We start from the raw sequence: 17,373 nt of genomic DNA on the forward strand, positions 1-17,373 counted from the left end.
AAATTTCTTTCACATGACGGTGAAATTTTGAGTATTATTTTTATATTAAAAAGTCCTGTCTGAATGAAAAAGGACTCCCAGAAATTGACCTCGAACTTTTAACACAACAGATGCTAAAATAACAAGCCAAGTACCAGTGAAATGCTTTTTAGGGCTGAAAGGGAACTTCAGAGCTGCTGTTTATCACCATGACAACCTCTTTCAAATAGCATTTGACATTTGATTAATTGTTAATGACATTTAGGCAAGGAGATGAAAAAATATCTTCGCTGGAAATTCTACAAGGCCGCAGTTAAGAGCTCCAATGTACTTTGCTGAATTTGATAGTTTTTCTACCTGTTAAGAAAAACAAGGCTTTGGTTTAAACTCCTCCAGAGGGTTTGAAATGAGTTTTTCTGACCGACATTAAGGGAAATACCATCGTCTCATGTATCTAAATATTTTTTATTAACAAACCTGGAAAGGCAGCAGAGCACATGTTGAGGCAGTTTCAGCAGACAAACATGTAAACCCAGTAATCCTGGAGATATGCACATTCTCTCATTCTCTCACCCCATGTCTGTAAACACACACACAGACACAGACACACACACACACACACACACACACACACACACACACACACACACACACACACACACGCACACACGCTCCAGCCACGAAGCATGACCGTGATGTAACTCAAACAGGAGTTGAGAAATAGCCTAAACCCTCCTGTCTGTCTGACAGTCTGGGATTGTCAAACATAAGCAAAGGAAGGTGTAGGCGTGGCTGCTGCCATCACTGAGCCGAGAGGCTGTGGAGCTCAAAGACTCAGGATGACGGAAAGAAAAGTCCACTATTCTTTGGATAACACAAATGTGCAGGGAATTTAACTTGAAAACTTTTACTTCAGTTCCTCTGAATACGATCCTCATTAGTGTCCCAATCGCTCATCACTAGACCTTAGGGTAGTTATATGTGCTGTTTCAGGTGCACCAATTGTAACCATTCTTTAAAAGGTGAATACAATTCAGGCTGAATTGTTTTATTTCTGCTTGGTATAATTTAATGATGTTTGGTAAAATATGAACTCGGCTCCTTCGAATTAGGAAACTCAAAAGCTTTGCTTCCCTTCCTGTATCCTCTGCTCCTGGACTGGGGAGCTGTCTTTATAACTTGGCTTAAATGAGGACATGTGATCATTTTTGTCGTAAATAAGCAAAAGATGTTGAGAGCTTTACTAGCTGTGAGTAATGAGAATGAGCCACAGACCCTCAGAGATGAATGCAGACTTCACACACACACACACACACACACGCACATACACACAAAGAAGTGAAGATATGACCAAAAGAACAAGTTTTGAGAGCACTTTCTATCCACTTGATTCAAAGTTGTCTGGTGTAAATACTTGCTTTTCCATGGAATCTGTACTGACAGCCAAAGGCAAAAAATTTCATTTTTGGCCATTTGAATATTTATGCTGGAAAGGCATATTATAAAGCATTATAATTCCACAAGGCCCAAAGATTAAACAAAATACATGAAGCTGTTACAAAAACACTGATCACGGGATCAAACCAAAGCTTCCTCAGTCAAAGATACTGGTAATTGCAAGTCTTTTATTCATGGTAATGGGTCGCTGGTCATGAGAACCTGAAAATGGGTCCAAAGACGTCTCTGCATTTTAACAATGTGTCAGTTTTTACCCGCTGAACCCACGTATGTTTGGTCTAGGCCGCAGCGTCAGCTGTCAAACCTGCCTTAGATCTGAAGTTTCAAGCAAAACATCAATATGGAGTGTGACTCAAAAGGGGGATCTCCGTCAAGACTGAATTAATCATGATGGGGCTTGTTTGCAGTTGCAAAAAAATACCGAAATGCAAAAAGATTTCTCAGACAATTATTGAATAACCTTTGGGCATAATGGAAAAAGTTCTGAGATAGAATGAGACAAGATTAGCCATTGTTGCTCTCAAGGGCAAATTCGGAATATTTTGATTGTTGTGAATTGGGAGGGAGGTTAAAACATCATATTCAGAGCCAACAATGTAATACATTCGTAAAGTTCTATTTCTGGGCCATAACGTTCATGACACCATTACGTGATCTTTTAAACATGCAAATAGAAGTTGTTTATCAAACACAAGTACTTTTTGGACACAAATGATTCACGAGCATGAAATTTCAGTTTTCAATGTGTTTGAAATAAAACCTTTATAGCTATCATCCAGTTTTATTTTCAAAAAATTGATAAGTTTCTCTCTCCTGCTCTTCATTACCAGGTCCATTTAAAGGCTCCGATGATCTTGAATGGGGTGTGCGTGATCTGGAGAGGCTGGATCGACCTGCAGAGGTTGGACGGGATGGGATTCCTGGAGTACGATGATGAGAGAGCACAGGTAGTCGTTGTATATGTAATCATAAAGGGTTGCATCCAGGTGAACGCTGCTTCATAGATGCTTAACACATTCTCATTTTGTGTGTGTGTGTGTGTGTGTGTGTGTGTGTGTGTGTGTGTGTGTGTGTGTGCGTGTGTGTTTAGCACGAAGATGCTTTGGCCCAGGCAGCATTTGAAGAAGCCCGACGCAGAAATAGAGATTTTGAAGAACGAGAGCGATCACACAGAGAGGATCTGGAGGTGAGATGTTCTTTTTTTTGCTTATATTCGGTGTCAAATACAGCAAGGACAACCTCAACCTCTAACCTCACAAAGTCTTAAATTACAAACCACACCTTCACACTTAGCAGCTGAGAAAATATGTTCTTAAAAAATAAGTGCGCTTAGTGGTAAAAAAAGAAATGAAAATTCCTTGTCATTTGTCATCATTCTAAAGTTCTAAATTCCCTGTTCTGCATTAGTAGAAATGCCCATATTAGATATCACTTAAATAAATTCCACATTTACTATTGGCTGTGGCTGCTGAATCATCCTCTCCGGTCACTGCAAACTGCACCTGGTGTCTCAGCCAGAATTTGGCTCCGCAGGCGGTCAAATGGAAAAACTGCGAGGCACCTGCTCTCCTCGGCGCGGGGTTACTCAGCCACGCTCTGGAAACGCCTGGTTTCAAATCAGATCAGTTACACCTGTTAGTGACTGACTGAGCATCAACTGAATGATAAAACGAGATTATAATGCTCCATTATCTAAAAGGTGTAAAAAAAGTGCAGAATTTAATAAGAAACTGCCTCAGATTTGAATATGTCAGAAATATTTTCATTTTGTTCGCCAGCAATTTGTAGGATTTATATTAATGTTCCCCCAATGTCTTGCCCCCTTCCCTCTATACAAATTGTGTGCACATGATAACTTTATTTAATTTGTTTTCTGAAAGTACCTGGCCAATTGTTTTTGTCCGTAATCTATTTTCAGTACCTCCCACACAAGAGATTCTACTGACCTTCACTCAGAGTGTAAAAACAAACAAATATTCATAAAATAAAATATGATAATTTAAAATAAGATAAGATATAAAAAGCGTTATTGATCCCCATCGGGCAAATTCCTATATCACCGCAGCATAACAGTTATAATGTCAGAAAAAGGAAATAAATATGAATATAGATATAAATAGAAAGGCAGAAGACAGACGATAGCAAGACTAAAAAATCCACAAATAGATAGACAGCGGATAAATAGATAGCAAACAACAACAACATTAGGGATGACAATGGGCAACATCAAGTAACAGTGAGGGTGAAAAATACACAACTAGACCTTGACAATAATATAAATAGAGCTTTATGAGTTTAATACATCTGCAAGTTTGCAAATCTGAAAACTACATACCACGATCAAATCTACTGGAGGAGGGGGGGCTTAGGGGTATGTGATGTGTGCCTGCGTGTATTTACTTTTTTATTATTACGGTAATTTTGTCTACTGTTTGAATCATAGGTTTAGTGCATGATCAGTCTGAAATTAAATCAGATCTGATAAATGATTTTGAATTACTGAATGACTGATTCAGCTTCATCAGGTTTCCCAAAAGCCTCAGAGGGGAAAGTAGTTTATTCACTGAACGCCAGAGATTCTTAGAAAATTAAAGACATATCCACATCAATGTCAATGGCGACACAAATGCAGCATTCATCTAAACAGCAGCTCTGAAATGGTTTAGATCTGACCAAAGCTTTTCAGATTTCTCTATGCAAACACTATGGGTTTTACCATTGCAGACATGTGTAATTACTAAAGAAAAACTCACTTTCCCAGCAAGGCTTCAGGGAGACCAATAGCAGTCTTCTCCAGTTGACACCCTACGATTGAACCCAAATTGTTTATTTTTTAGGACCCTGTGGTTTCTAAAATCTGGGACTGATGAAAGACAGAGAGCCAGCAGAAAAGAACAGGGTCTGTTTTCTTTTTTTCTCATCATCTATCACACTGCCATGCACTAAACCACCCTGTGTGCATATGTGCCTGCATGCATGTGTGTCCACCTATTTAAATTGTGTGCATTTTTCTGTGTTTGACTTATTAATTTCACCGCAGGAGCTCATTTGTTTTGTTTTGGGTTTTTTTCCCCATGTACATTGTGTGTCCTTGTTGGATGTGCATGTCCTTTTATTGTTTTTTATACTGTATTTATTGGACTATACCATCAGGCAGGAGTTCCCATTCCGTTCAGGTTCACACACACACAAACAAACTCTCAGAGCATCAGGACACATTGGTCTACCTACATATTAAAGTATTCATTTTGTATTATCTATTTTTTGTTCTCTGTTTAATGGCATTAGGAATATAAAAAAGCCTATTCCAAAATAAGGACATCTATAAGTTTTTCCCTTCTATTAGTCAATATTTCTGCAATTTGGGGTGCATTTTAATGTAAATTGCCTTGAACTTCCTACTCAACTCTTGCTTAGTCTCAGGTAATTTCTCTTCTTCTTTCTTCTTTTTTGGTAACTCCTGAAAAACATTTAAAGTGACATTGTTATTCCTTGCAATTTATATAATGAAAGCATTAGAGTCAGAAACTGAGATTTTCTCCCAATATTTTCCCAATCATCAGGTAAAAAGGTAGAGTATTATAGTTTTTCATGTACCTTTTGATTTTTATATTTTGTGACAGTCACATCAAATTAGGGTAAACTAATCAGCTTGAAAGTCTGAGTATTTTAAATCCATACTGTGATCCTCCATCTGTGTCTTGCCTGGCTTCCTGCTTTACACTTATTTTGTTGGAAGCTTACTGTAGTACTAAAGTACTCTGCGGTATCTGCCTCTGCTCGCCTTAATGGTTAAAGAATGTAAAAATCTAAAACTCTTAAGATGTCATCATTTCATTGCGTGTTCCAACAAAGACACACACAGCTCCGGTGGTCCACCAAAGCTTCCAAGCACATGGTCCTGCTCCTTCAGAATTAAAAAGAAAGGGGATGTAACAAATCAGAATAGGTCAAATATGAGGAGAGCAACACAAAGACAGGAACGTCTTTCATCCAACTGATCTCATGTTTCTTCCCTGTGGCTCCCAGAGAAAAAGAAAACCTTGTGTCTCCGTCTGATCAATACAAGTGACTTTACCGTCTGCTAAAATTGTCTCCTCAGTGTGGAAAGGCATTCGATTTGGCACTGAAACCCATTTAGATTTGGAGATGCAGTCAATAATTGGAAATTGTCTAAATCTAGGCCACAACTGCACCCCAAGTTTTTTCGTCTGCAGCTTGGGCTTCATTTGTTCTTTTATTTCTCAGCACAAGATTACATATTTCATTGAAATATATCCTCTTACATTAATGTCAAAGATTTCTTTTCCTGTTTGCCATAGCACAAGGATAGGTTTCATTTTTCTATGTAGGTTTATTCACCTTATTAGACTTGGCAAAGAAGCTTTTTGAAAATTATTTTGTTTTGCTTTAAGAAGGAATTCACAGGATAAGTAACAAATATTAGCATCACAACATTATTACTTGCACACCATATTGATCTATTACCTCCAGTATTACCATCTACTAGCTAAAATGCTATGTTCAATCATAACAGTCTGTGTTTCATCAGGAAAATAGTTTCATCTGTGTCTCCCTTGAAAATGTCAAATTCTAACTTATATGAAGGAGTAAAAACATGTAGACGGGCATGTTTCACTTCTGTACCTAATGACTTTTGACAGTTTCTGGCAACATGTACCTCTTTCATTCTGCTTAGCTGGCAAAAGGGAAGTGGTCTTAAAATCAGCATTACAGTCGCAGAGACAGGGAAATCTCATCTTACTTGGCAAACAGGTCAATTTACCTTCAGGCAGACTTATCCTTATAGGTACCTTTAGTACCTTTATACCCTATGCTCCCTATAAGTTGTATTTATAGGTCTTCATACTACTATAGCAGTACCTTATAGTACCACAGTGGTGAAAGGAACTTTTGATGATTAGCTTAGCTTATCAGACATAGGGAGAATCCAAGAATTGAACTATCACAGAAAATCGAATTATCGACTGTCTCGCTGTGAGGCCGCATCGCTAACCACGCCACCATGCCACCGTAACTTAGCATATATTTTAGTACACATGTTGCTTGGATTAAAAGGCTCCTTCACTGGCACAGTAATATGTTTGGAATGGTGAAAGGAAAGGTTTGATTTGTCCATTTATAAATCCTTTATTGCCATCAGCATCTGCGTGGGATGAGCTAACTAGCTCCTAAATGAAGTTTGAGTTTGCAAGAGACCAAAGCGAAAGTCCTATCAAAAGCAACATTGTTAACATTATTCTAAAAACATCTCAGTTGTTACTTGTATTATGCAATACGTTGATATGCAGGAATACTGTGTGTGTTTGTTGCTTCTTATGAGTCAATGTGGTCATTTAACACTAATATCATTCTTACTGTTCGCTATAAATCCACCCCAAGTGTTTTTCCTCTTCGCCACAACCAACCGAGTGTTCCGTGATTCAGATAAAATTTGTCTCTGCGTTCAGCTCACTGGGTGACCTTTTCAGATAAGTACTAACACAAAGATCTATTGAGCTTTGATCATCCATTGCAGTGACAGATTTGTAGCTTAAGAGATTATTTTAACCAGCCCAATGAGCCAGTGAAAAGCAGTTTAATGTGGCATCTTAACTTAAACTGACAGCTTAAGTGTCGTTAATGACAAACACCTCCTACTGCAACATGTCATTCAAGCCAAAAAATGTCTGATAGTTTGAACTTCTGCTTTGAGGCTCTTATGGTTAGATGTGAATTCCAAGTTCAGGAGGAAGCTAAGAAATAAAAAAAAGAGAGATATTAGGCTTTAGTGACTGTAACTGTGAGCAACTGCATTTCAACAGATACACAAATGTCTAGACATCTCATCTGGGTCCAGAGCTGTCGGTAAATCAAGAATAAAGACCTCTACATATGTTTTTAAAGGCCTTAAGTTGATGGACAGACTTCTCCATTACTTCATTTTGTAAAAGGCACTTGATAGAAAACAATCAGATTTCATTTTATTTCATTGAATCAGATCTGTGAGTCCTAGTCTTTTTTTCTGTTTTTTTTTTCTTTTTTTTTTTGATGGTGCATTTGTCATCCCTTCCCCAATATTCAGATAATTCTTTTATAAGTTGTTTGAGGAATATCTTCCAAGTGAGGTCTTGATCATTTTCCAGTGTTTTCTCCAGTGTTTGATAATTTTCCAGTGTTTTCTCGACTGCTTGATAATTTTCCTGTGTTTTCTCCCCCTGCCCCCCTTTCTTGCTTTTGTCAGTGATATTTCTTTGCTAGTTTATTAGTAATTTACCCAATGTCTAGTTTTTATTAAAATTTACACAAGAGGTGGGACAAAAATAAACCACAATAACTTTTTGGTTTCATTTTCAGTTCCTTATCAGCTCCTTCTCTTTCGTTCTTTGGATTTTGCTAGATTGGGGGGGCCCTTGTGGCTGTAGGGTACCTTTTCTTTGGCTGAGAGGCTGTGCCAAAGGTGTAGAAGTACCAAATACAGAATTTTCTTAAACATAGTATTCGTAGTAAAAGGAAATATAAAATGGCATCAAATGCACACACTCAGCTTTATTGCTACTTCCTCTATTTTGTATTGAAGCACATTTGAATAAGTGTATTTCTCTGCAGGGAACATAGTTTACACAGACAGGTTCACCGTTCAACACTTTGGTAATAGTCACGTGAACTTTTCAAAATGTTCTGCTCCACATCCAAGTGATTCTACTTTAAAAAGCCTTCGTGGTCCTGCTGAATATCTTATCGGGGATATTTTCTTTGTCCTTTTCTAACAGAAAAAAACATGGGTGTGGAAGTTTGTCTGCCTGGAACTGCTCTGTAACTGTCCTAGTTAGGAAAAATTTCCAGGAAAAGGCCTCCTACATAATACTTAGTTAAGTCCTCACAGTTGGAACAATTGTGAATCATTCCAACATTTTGAGCTGTTTTTAAATGAAACTGTAATGTCTCCTGAAAGTCTAATAAATGGGTCCTTATTTGTGGAGAAACCGTAGACTTATAATCTAAAATTTGATGAGTTTAACTATAAGAGCAAGACTTCCCTACTGCTCCAAAGTTTTTTCTTTTAACAAAGCCAAGTATTTTATTCTTGTTCCCCTACAACTATTCCTAGACCAGCATGAAGTCTAGTGGTGTGTCTTAACCCACGGTTTCCAAAAGGTTGCTGTTTTTTTCTGATGTTTACGCAAGTCCCTCATCAGAGACCATTGAATAGTGTGAGAATAGTAATTCGATGTACTTGGAATGTTACATGGAGGGATTAAACAAAATTATTATCAAGCCGAATGCTCTCATGGTCATGCAGATGATTACAAAAACATGTGCAAACGTGCTGTTGTGTTATTGTCACAATATTCTAATGAAAGATCTTTGCAAGTTGAGCTTGTAGAGGACATTGCAGGGTTTGTCTTCAGGTGATAATTAATGTTTTTCTTTCTGTTTTCTAAACTGGGGCTGGGCAATATATCGATTATATGGATATATATGGATATATATGTCAATATCAACTAATTGTGTCGTGATTTTTATATATGAAGAATGAGGACAATTGTTTGAATGTTGAGAAGTACCCACAAACTTGTTTTTGCTATTTTGCTAAGCGTTGTTGGACTATATATTATTCGAGCAGTTTCAAATGGTTCAAAGTGAATAACACTTTACCTTTAAAGTTAGTTGAAATGCAAAATTATAAGTCATACATTGATAGAATATTATAAATCTGGAGAAAAAAATAATTTTTTTTGGGAAACAACTGTGAATGAATTGCCTCTGAAAGATTAAGAGACAAAACAAAATGCGAAGAAAACCAAATTTTATATTTACAACTGCTGCTTCATGTTGTGATCTAAGTAAAATGCTAGTGTGTCACAATTCATTTTTCACTGTTGAATCATGTGATTCCAGTGTGTGAGTGGCATAGTTCATGTCACAGCAAAACTTATCTTTCTAAAGTGATGCTCCCTGAATACTAAGGTTTTTCCCCTCAATTCCTGAAGCTTTGTCATTTTGGCAGATACAACATTTTTCATCCAAAACCAGTGATATTCCAGTCATCCAAGGTCAAAGGGTGCCTGTCAGAATGACGGATGGAGAAGCGATACATGGAAAAGAAGTGCACCTTTTAACTGCATCACAAACACACACAGACACAAACACTCACACAAAAATACTTCTCAAGTGCTCAGCAGAAAGAGATTTGGTGGTGAATGATGAGATGGCACTGAAAGCATTAATATATCATTAGTATTGATCGCTATCAGACCCCCTGCTTTGACTCTCTCTCACTCACACACATACGTACACACACATTCACACAAACACACACGTATAGACACACACACTTGTCTAATATTGAGTTGTGGTTAAGCAGCCTCTTCTGGCCCAGTAGGCTTCCATCTGCGTTTGGATCAATAAAGAAAACTCTCCGGCCCAAATGATTAGCAAAGACCCCTCCTTTCTATGAAGACACCAGTGGTTTAAGCAGTGCTGAGAGGAAACAGTTTGATCACAGTGATCTGTGGCATATATTTTAAATGGTTTGCGTTTGTCTAATTTGCCTAAAATAGATCTGTCCCTTTGTAAAAGTTTATGAGAATTGGAAATTAAATTAAATTATTGGAGGAAAATTACGGTTGCATAGGAATATGCAGCATTTTTACCGTCAGATGCACTCATGGATATTTGTAAGCAGTGTTGGAAACAGGGCTCTGGTCGTTAGATCAAATATAGGTATTTTCTCTCTGATTTTTAGTTATTTTATTCATGACTATCTCATGATGCTGCGTGGATTTTCTGTAGAAAAATACAATAAGAAGTTTTTAACAGTAAGGAAAAGAATCATCAAATATTGGCCTGTGTGCATGTAGAAATAAAATTTGCCAGTTATATTTGGATATGAATTATCAAGGATACAGTATTAGCATTGGATGGTTTACTATATATAATTATATATTTCCCATCCCAACATTTGAAATGTTGTGCTTTTGGCAGTTTAAGGTTTGTAATCGACCAGATGTACATTTACTAAATAAATGGTGCATCACACACTGCTTCCTTGTGACAGATCTTGCAGAAAGCAGAGTAAATAAATAGCACAGTGCTGAATCAGCATCCAGTGTCATAAAAAATGTCAGCGGAACAATCAGTCAAGACAAATTCATGATGACCGCATTTAAAACCAAGTAACCGAGAGCTTTTCAGAGAAGGCAGACAGATCCTGGAGTCAGTCTGGCTGGGAGGAGGTAAAATGGTAGTATGACACACTGTATGTGTGTGCATGTGAGTGAGTGTATGTTACTATAATGGTGAGTCATTAAGATGACACAAGCGACATTCCAGCTGAACTAAGTGACCCCCTTACTATCTCTGTCTGCATTTCTGTCTGCTCACCTCTCATGCCCGGGTTCTCACCTCCTGTCTCTCAGCTATCACTTCAGTGTAAACATCCAACCACAAGTATTTTTTCACAGCAAAGGCGCATCGTACCACATGCTCGCAATCATGATATATATTTAAAAGCCATGTCAGTGGCCTCTTGTGATGACCTAATGATATAGTTTGCACGTGTGTGTGTATGTGTGTGTGTGTGTGTGTGTGTGTGTGTGTGTGTGTGTGTGTGTGTGTGCGTGTGTGTTAATCAGTGCCAGACAGGCTCGAGGACTCCCAGTCTGTCTGTCTGCCTCTTCTGTCTGTCTGTCAGTTACCATGACTGAAATATCAACACCAGGGAAGTTAATAAACAGTGCAAACTTATTTACTCAGCTCTCTTGCTCCCTCTAGTGATGCTTGAACTGGAAACCCATAATATAGTCATTTTCTGATATTGTCAGTCAACTCCACTTTTAAAGTTAACAGAAAATCAAGCAGCATTTTTTGTTGAGGAACTGTAGCACAGTAAACATGTCCTTTGAAGAAGCCACTTTGACCACTGGATCTAATACTGAATAATTTCACTTTTTATGGAAATATCCCAGTTTAGGAAATGAGATGAGATGAGATGAGATGAGATGAGATGAGATGAGATTTATGTCCAGTGAGGCCCACGGCATAGTCTAGAGTATCGAGAAAGACAGGCAAGGGACGTTCCCACTGCAGGTGAGATATGTCAGGTCTGTGACATACAGGCCTGAGATGGATAAAATGGTTGACAAACAGGTTACCAGTCTGTGACGTTGCCTTTTCCAGACAGACACTAGTCATTTTAAATTATATGTTCACAGTTCTGTCTGTACATGAATCATAGCATGGTAACAAAACAGACGACTGTACTGTAATCTGAAATTGTTCATTTTGTTGTTGTTGTCATTGATCCATGTAACTACTGATAACGAGTCTATTGGACACGCATGTGCAATGATACCATTATCAAGCAGAAACTACATTTCTATATTGTGCACCTGCATGCTTACAATCATACTAAATGTTTACATATTTTTAGTTTTGCTGTTACATGTGAGTCTGTGTTACATCTATCTGTCTAAAATCAGTGTTTCGGTATTTGGACTGTCTGTAACAGTCCAAAAACAATATTTATGTTTAACAATGTTGCGTGTCTGTCCTTTTTGATCGAGGTGCTAAATCACAAAAAAGATGCACAACTCGTAAACTGCCCATGTCGCACTTTTCTTTCATTACTTCATAAATAAACATGTGCAACACAGATCAATATCTTTCTAAATAACGTGAAAGCCAATCTTTCTCCTTCGTGCCAAGGAGTTGCCAAGGTCATTGGAAAATTTAATTTTTTTTTCCATTTCCGAATGAGGTTCACAGATTTTTAATAAACACAGATTTTCAACAGACAAGAAGATGTTTAGTCAAATCTGGCATTCCTCCTCCTACAACTTATTAGAGCCCTAAATTAGGCCCAAACCTCTCAGTCTATTGGTACAGTGGCTTTTTAAATCTCATGTCAGTAGTGAACCATATTAGAACTTAATCCGTACATTTTACATGAAGTAACAATTAGTACTAATTGACTATGAAATATATTGGTAAATAGATATGTTGGTGTTTTGATAGATTTGTCAGGAACTGACTGGCACGTTTAAACCTTAATGCGTAGTTCTAACAGATGCATGATTATATAGCATTATCTAGTTTTACACAGGACTCACTTATAAATAGATGTATGTAGTGAACTGACATTGACGAACATCAAGCAATTGGTAAAACAGTGGGGAATGTGATCATTTATGGAAATCAGGCCCTTCAAACACATATTTACTGAATTTTCAAATAAATCTTACTTAACCTATTTTGGAGACTTTGTACTTAATGTATCATCTTTCTTCTGTGATCCCCTTCTTTCATTCCCTCCCTCTTTCCTCCACTGAAACATTCTGTCATCAATCTCCTCCCCTCCATTCTTTCCTCCTCTTCCCCCCTTTTCATCCTTCCATTCCTCTCTCCCCAGTCCAGACGACAGCAGGACCCCAGCCCTGGCTCAAACATGGCCAACGCTGACGTGGAACACAAGATGCGCTGAGGGGGACAAGGAGTTGTGGGATGAAGAAGAGGATGAGACCGAGGCTTGCAGTCTTTTCACTTTCAGTACCATCAGCTGCATGAAACTGCAGCTGTAGACCAACCGCTATTTCTTCACCAGATTTTCACATGCCAAACATTTTTGAAATATTTGAATGTAGATAATTGATTAGATTGAAAGTGAACCGAGACAAGCGAAAGGATTGTCAGGGATAAGGACAAAACAGACCTGAGCAAACAAGCATTTTTAAATGTGGTGGTTGAAGTCGCTAGTTTGTATAAAAATGAAATTTTAAAATGTGATTTTAAAAAAAAAAAGCAAAGATCAAGCCATAATGACGTATGACATTTCGACCAGGTCTCCAGAGGATTCAACGGTTATTTACTTTAAAAAGTATAATTTTCTGTCAGTACAAGATCAAAATGGAGGGTGACGTACAGTATAAAATTGAAGCAGGCAACAGTGATAAGAGATATCATTAGCTCAGGGTCATGTGCAGGGCTCATTGGTCACCACAACTGAGGTGTTGACAGAAAAAAATAAGAAAAAACAAAACTCAGGCCCCTGGTAACCCTCACACTATCTTGCTCACACAAAAACCTGCTGTTTTCTGAGACCAAAGTTCACCTTGCTGGAATGGGAGGGAGGTGGGGGGGGAGGCAATAAAAGTGTTATATTTTTTTTTTAAGTGGAGCAGGTTGTAGAACATCCAGAGACTTTTTTTGAAGGGTTAAATAGTGTTTTCTGTAAGGTAGATTCAACAGTGAAAACATCACTATGGTGAGATGTTTGGTTTCCTGACAGTAAGGTCACAAGTGATGTAGCAACAACCTCGAAGGCAGGACAAACTCTATATATCTGGCTCTGGAAGCACTTTGGGGAAAGGAGAGGCATCGCAGCGGGGGAGGCGGTTAAACAGATACATTCAAATGTCCTTCAAAAGGGGTTTTGCACTATGTGATTCAATCAACGTTATTGTTTTATGCATGAAACCAAACACAGGGCTACCTATGTTCTATGTCCTTCCCTATGCAGCCTATTTATCATGAGCGCACTCTTTTTACAGAGCTTAAATGAGGAATAACTGGGTGATTGAAAGCAACGCGGATCAGGATCCCAAACATTTTAATACTGGGTAACTGGGATTTGTAACCAACCAATGCACCAGAAAGCCTGTTTTATCAGTCAAAATTGTTGTTTCGCAAACTCATCAGAATCATATGTTTTAGCTGGTATGGTATCGCTCATCCTCAATATTTATATGTAAAAACATCTGAGCAGTTTTTTGTTTCAATGTCACCAATGTTTTTCTGTTAATATTGGGTTGAATATAGGGCATGACATTGATGCCTTTATGTCTAATAAGACCAGATGATTGGGCTCATGTTGATATTTTTTTCTTTTTAGTTTTAGGTGTAGGTAGCCTTAACTTATCTAAGTCAGTATTTTGTGTGCGGTTTACCTCAAAACTGGCAATCAGAGCTACTCAAATGTCATCAAAGTCAGAAGTCAATGTGACCGATATTTCTTAAAAAACATAAGATGTGATGTCATGACCCCCTATGCTCAGAAGACGTACTCATAATTTTTAAATTATTAGTACATGTAGCTGCACTTAACCATTTTTAGGTTCTGATTTTTTTTTCCCTCCATTAACATCAACAGAAGCTCCAAAATTTTAGACTAATCAGGACAACTCTTGTTAAATCTAACGTAAAAGAAAACCAAACCCGCTCATTAAAACCCAGTTGATGTTAGAGATTAGTTTTCATTTGATCCATCGCTCACCCAGATACTCTTCATCACGAAAAGCTTCTAAGAGCCTAAATGCAGTCTAGACTCCCTGTCCTGTTACAGCACTAGTGTAATGAAATGTTTTTTTTTAATCTTATCATTTTTGTTTGTGTGAAAGTCAGGATGTTTACTTTTTATATTATTTCTCACTTCTGTATGCATTCATTTTGTTCATCTCACAGCTTTGTTACCTAGTTGTAGCATTTTGTGTAAAAAAATGTAGTTGAAAATTGCAAAAATTGCCAAAAACTGGGAGTTTCAGGACTTTTGTTGCCTTTTTTCTTTCACTGTTACCTATGTTCGCCTTTGTCTATGTTTTTTAAGTTTATTTCTTGGGTTAAATACACTAAATGTGGATTCACTCAAGCTCTTGTCATTAAGTGACATAAATATTTTTAATTTTAATCCTATTTCATTTTTTTTCAATGTGTTTTCTATTTCGTACATTCAGTGGTTAATGTAATTGTTCTGACATGACTATTTTCCTTTTTTTTTCTCTCCTCAATGAAAACCTTTTTTATGTAAATTACCTTTCCTTTTCCTTTGTATCTATCGATGCCCCCCTTTAGTCTATTTTAAAAGTCGGCCGAGACTGAGAAACAGGAAGCCCCAAGTCAAAGAGCAGTTAAGTCATTTTAAGAGCCTAGAAAATGTAGACTTGTTTGAATGGCTATAATTCATTTCTGCTATTGTATTTCAGAAATCTTTGTCCCAAATGCAAGAAAGCAAATAAATTACGGATTTTCATCCTAAAAGTTGGATTCTAAAATAGCTACTTTAATTTTGCCAACCTAAGGTTTAAATGATAATAAATTAATCTTTCTCACTGGGAACATTTGCTGCAACAACATGTAATGTTATAATTTCTTCTAAGAGGTTTCTAAAAAAAATATTAAAAGAACTGGCAAAGATTGATCCAAGAATGCAGAAAATGCACTTTCAGTGTCAGCCTCTTATGTTTTACATAAAAAACAACAGATGAGATTCACTCTTGAGTTTGCATTCAACGCATTAAAATAGATGGATGGCTGGAAAGACAGAGAAAGGCAATGGACATCTGTGTTGTGTTCAGGGTCCATAAAATAAGTTGTTGCCAAAGATGAGGTCAAAGGTGAGGCTGTTGGACACACATGTGCTGGTTTGGTTTCAGGTGATTTTTCACCTGCATGTCAAGTGCAAACTGTTTGAGGTCCCTGGCAGTGCAAGTCAGGAAGTCATCTGTATGTTTGACACATTTTCAATTCCTGCCTTGCTATGTTTTCTTAGGTTCAGTGGAAACACAGACAAAGCCAGTGAAATGAAAGTGGAATGCGAATGGACCTTCGTTGTTTGGGTTTGTTGTTTTTTTTCTCTGTGTGACTCTGTCTCTGGAAATCAGGAAACCGCAGAGTAATAAATTGTGTTAGCAAAACTGTTTCACAGCAGCCCTCTTGACATGAAACAAATGTTTGTGTTCTGTGACTAAATTTAAGTTTAATCAATGTGATTAGCAACATGTGTATATTTCGTGCCAAAATTACCTCTAGGAAGGAGTTTTAAAGAGAAATATGAAGGCTTGTATTTTGGGACCTGGGAAAAATTGTGAGGGCAGCTGCCTATGTTTAACTATGAACTTGAGGCTCATTTGTTATAATATATGTTTCCTATCATTAAGTTCCCTATGAAAATGTTCTGCTTACTTTGGAAGGTCTTGATGCAGCATTGGTTTAAACATTTTCTTTCTTCTTTTCTGAGTCGTGACAGGATATCAATAATTGTGTCGAGATTAAAAACCTCTAACTCAAAGACACCCTTGCAACTCGTCCGAAACATTTAACGTCAACCTAACATTACACACTATGCACTCATTGTTTTTCAGTGAACTCTCAAACACCAACGTCTCAAGTCAAATATGTTGATTAGTGTATACGGTGAAATGTGTGTGTATTAAGAAAACATTATCAATGTAATAATTTTAATAGTTAAAGTCAAATTGAGAGGTTGTAGCATGTAAATTAGCCATATTTTCCAGTTTTTCTTAATGCAGGCATTAAGGTTAAATGACTGACATGGTCCTAAACCAAAAAATTTTTACTTTTTAAGTTATTCAACCTTGTTTTTTAGGGTCACAAAGAAGCGCAGTGTGATATTTAAGCAGCTTGTACGCTCTACTTTCTTTCTCCTTTGCATGTGTGGTCTGTCTTTCCCTCTGTCTTACGGTTGAGCTTGTTCTTCCAAAAGAATCTGAAATATGTGATTTTCAAAAAGAAATGTTGGATGTTTTTCATAATAAACATTTATGGATTATTATATTTGATGTTGCCCTTCACATTCAAAGAAAGACATTTGATGGCAATTTCCCTTCATCTGCTTCTCTATTTTGGTGCCAACTGACTTGCACTTTTATCATTTGCACTGTGGAAGTCTCCTGTAAGAGATTCATGTGTCCTGCCCTCCTTTCCTACAGTAATCAAATTTATTTTTTATGATCCTGCATACATGAGTTGCAGTTCAGGTCCTTCTTGGCCAATAAAATCACAGATCTTCACAAGTGCACACAAAATAGTTTCTCCTGTATACGACTTTGGTTATTTTTATCATCTTACTTCCTACCAGAGTCAAATCAATGGAGCTGTTCACCTAAACAAACCTGTATGCTAAAAAAAATACTCTTTTAT

General features: G+C 37.3%; 1 protein-coding gene across 4 annotated transcripts in view; it reads left to right on the plus strand.

Moving 5' to 3' along the window:
• cbfb (core-binding factor subunit beta) overlaps nucleotides 1–15,652 on the plus strand; it is a 36,400-nt gene extending 20,748 nt beyond the window's left edge. Inside the window, exons 4-7 of one of the 4 annotated variants that reach the window (XM_086163281.1) lie at nucleotides 2,268–2,384; nucleotides 2,528–2,623; nucleotides 4,275–4,336; nucleotides 12,851–15,652. In XM_086163281.1, coding sequence (XP_086019407.1) covers nucleotides 2,268–2,384; nucleotides 2,528–2,623; nucleotides 4,275–4,304 — 243 coding nt within the window. In that variant the 3' untranslated portion in view covers nucleotides 4,305–4,336; nucleotides 12,851–15,652. The remainder of the gene's footprint in view (nucleotides 1–2,267; nucleotides 2,385–2,527; nucleotides 2,624–4,274; nucleotides 4,337–12,850) is intronic. The other 3 variants (XM_086163282.1, XM_086163279.1, XM_086163280.1) reach the window with 3 other exon arrangements.
• The last annotated feature ends 1,721 nt before the right edge of the window (nucleotides 15,653–17,373 follow it).

The sequence above is a fragment of the Fistularia commersonii genome, chromosome 17 (assembly GCF_037954325.1).
Source record: "Fistularia commersonii isolate RoL2024-O1a breed Wild chromosome 17, RoL_Fcom_v1.0, whole genome shotgun sequence".
Classification (NCBI taxonomy): Eukaryota; Metazoa; Chordata; class Actinopteri; order Syngnathiformes; family Fistulariidae; genus Fistularia; species Fistularia commersonii.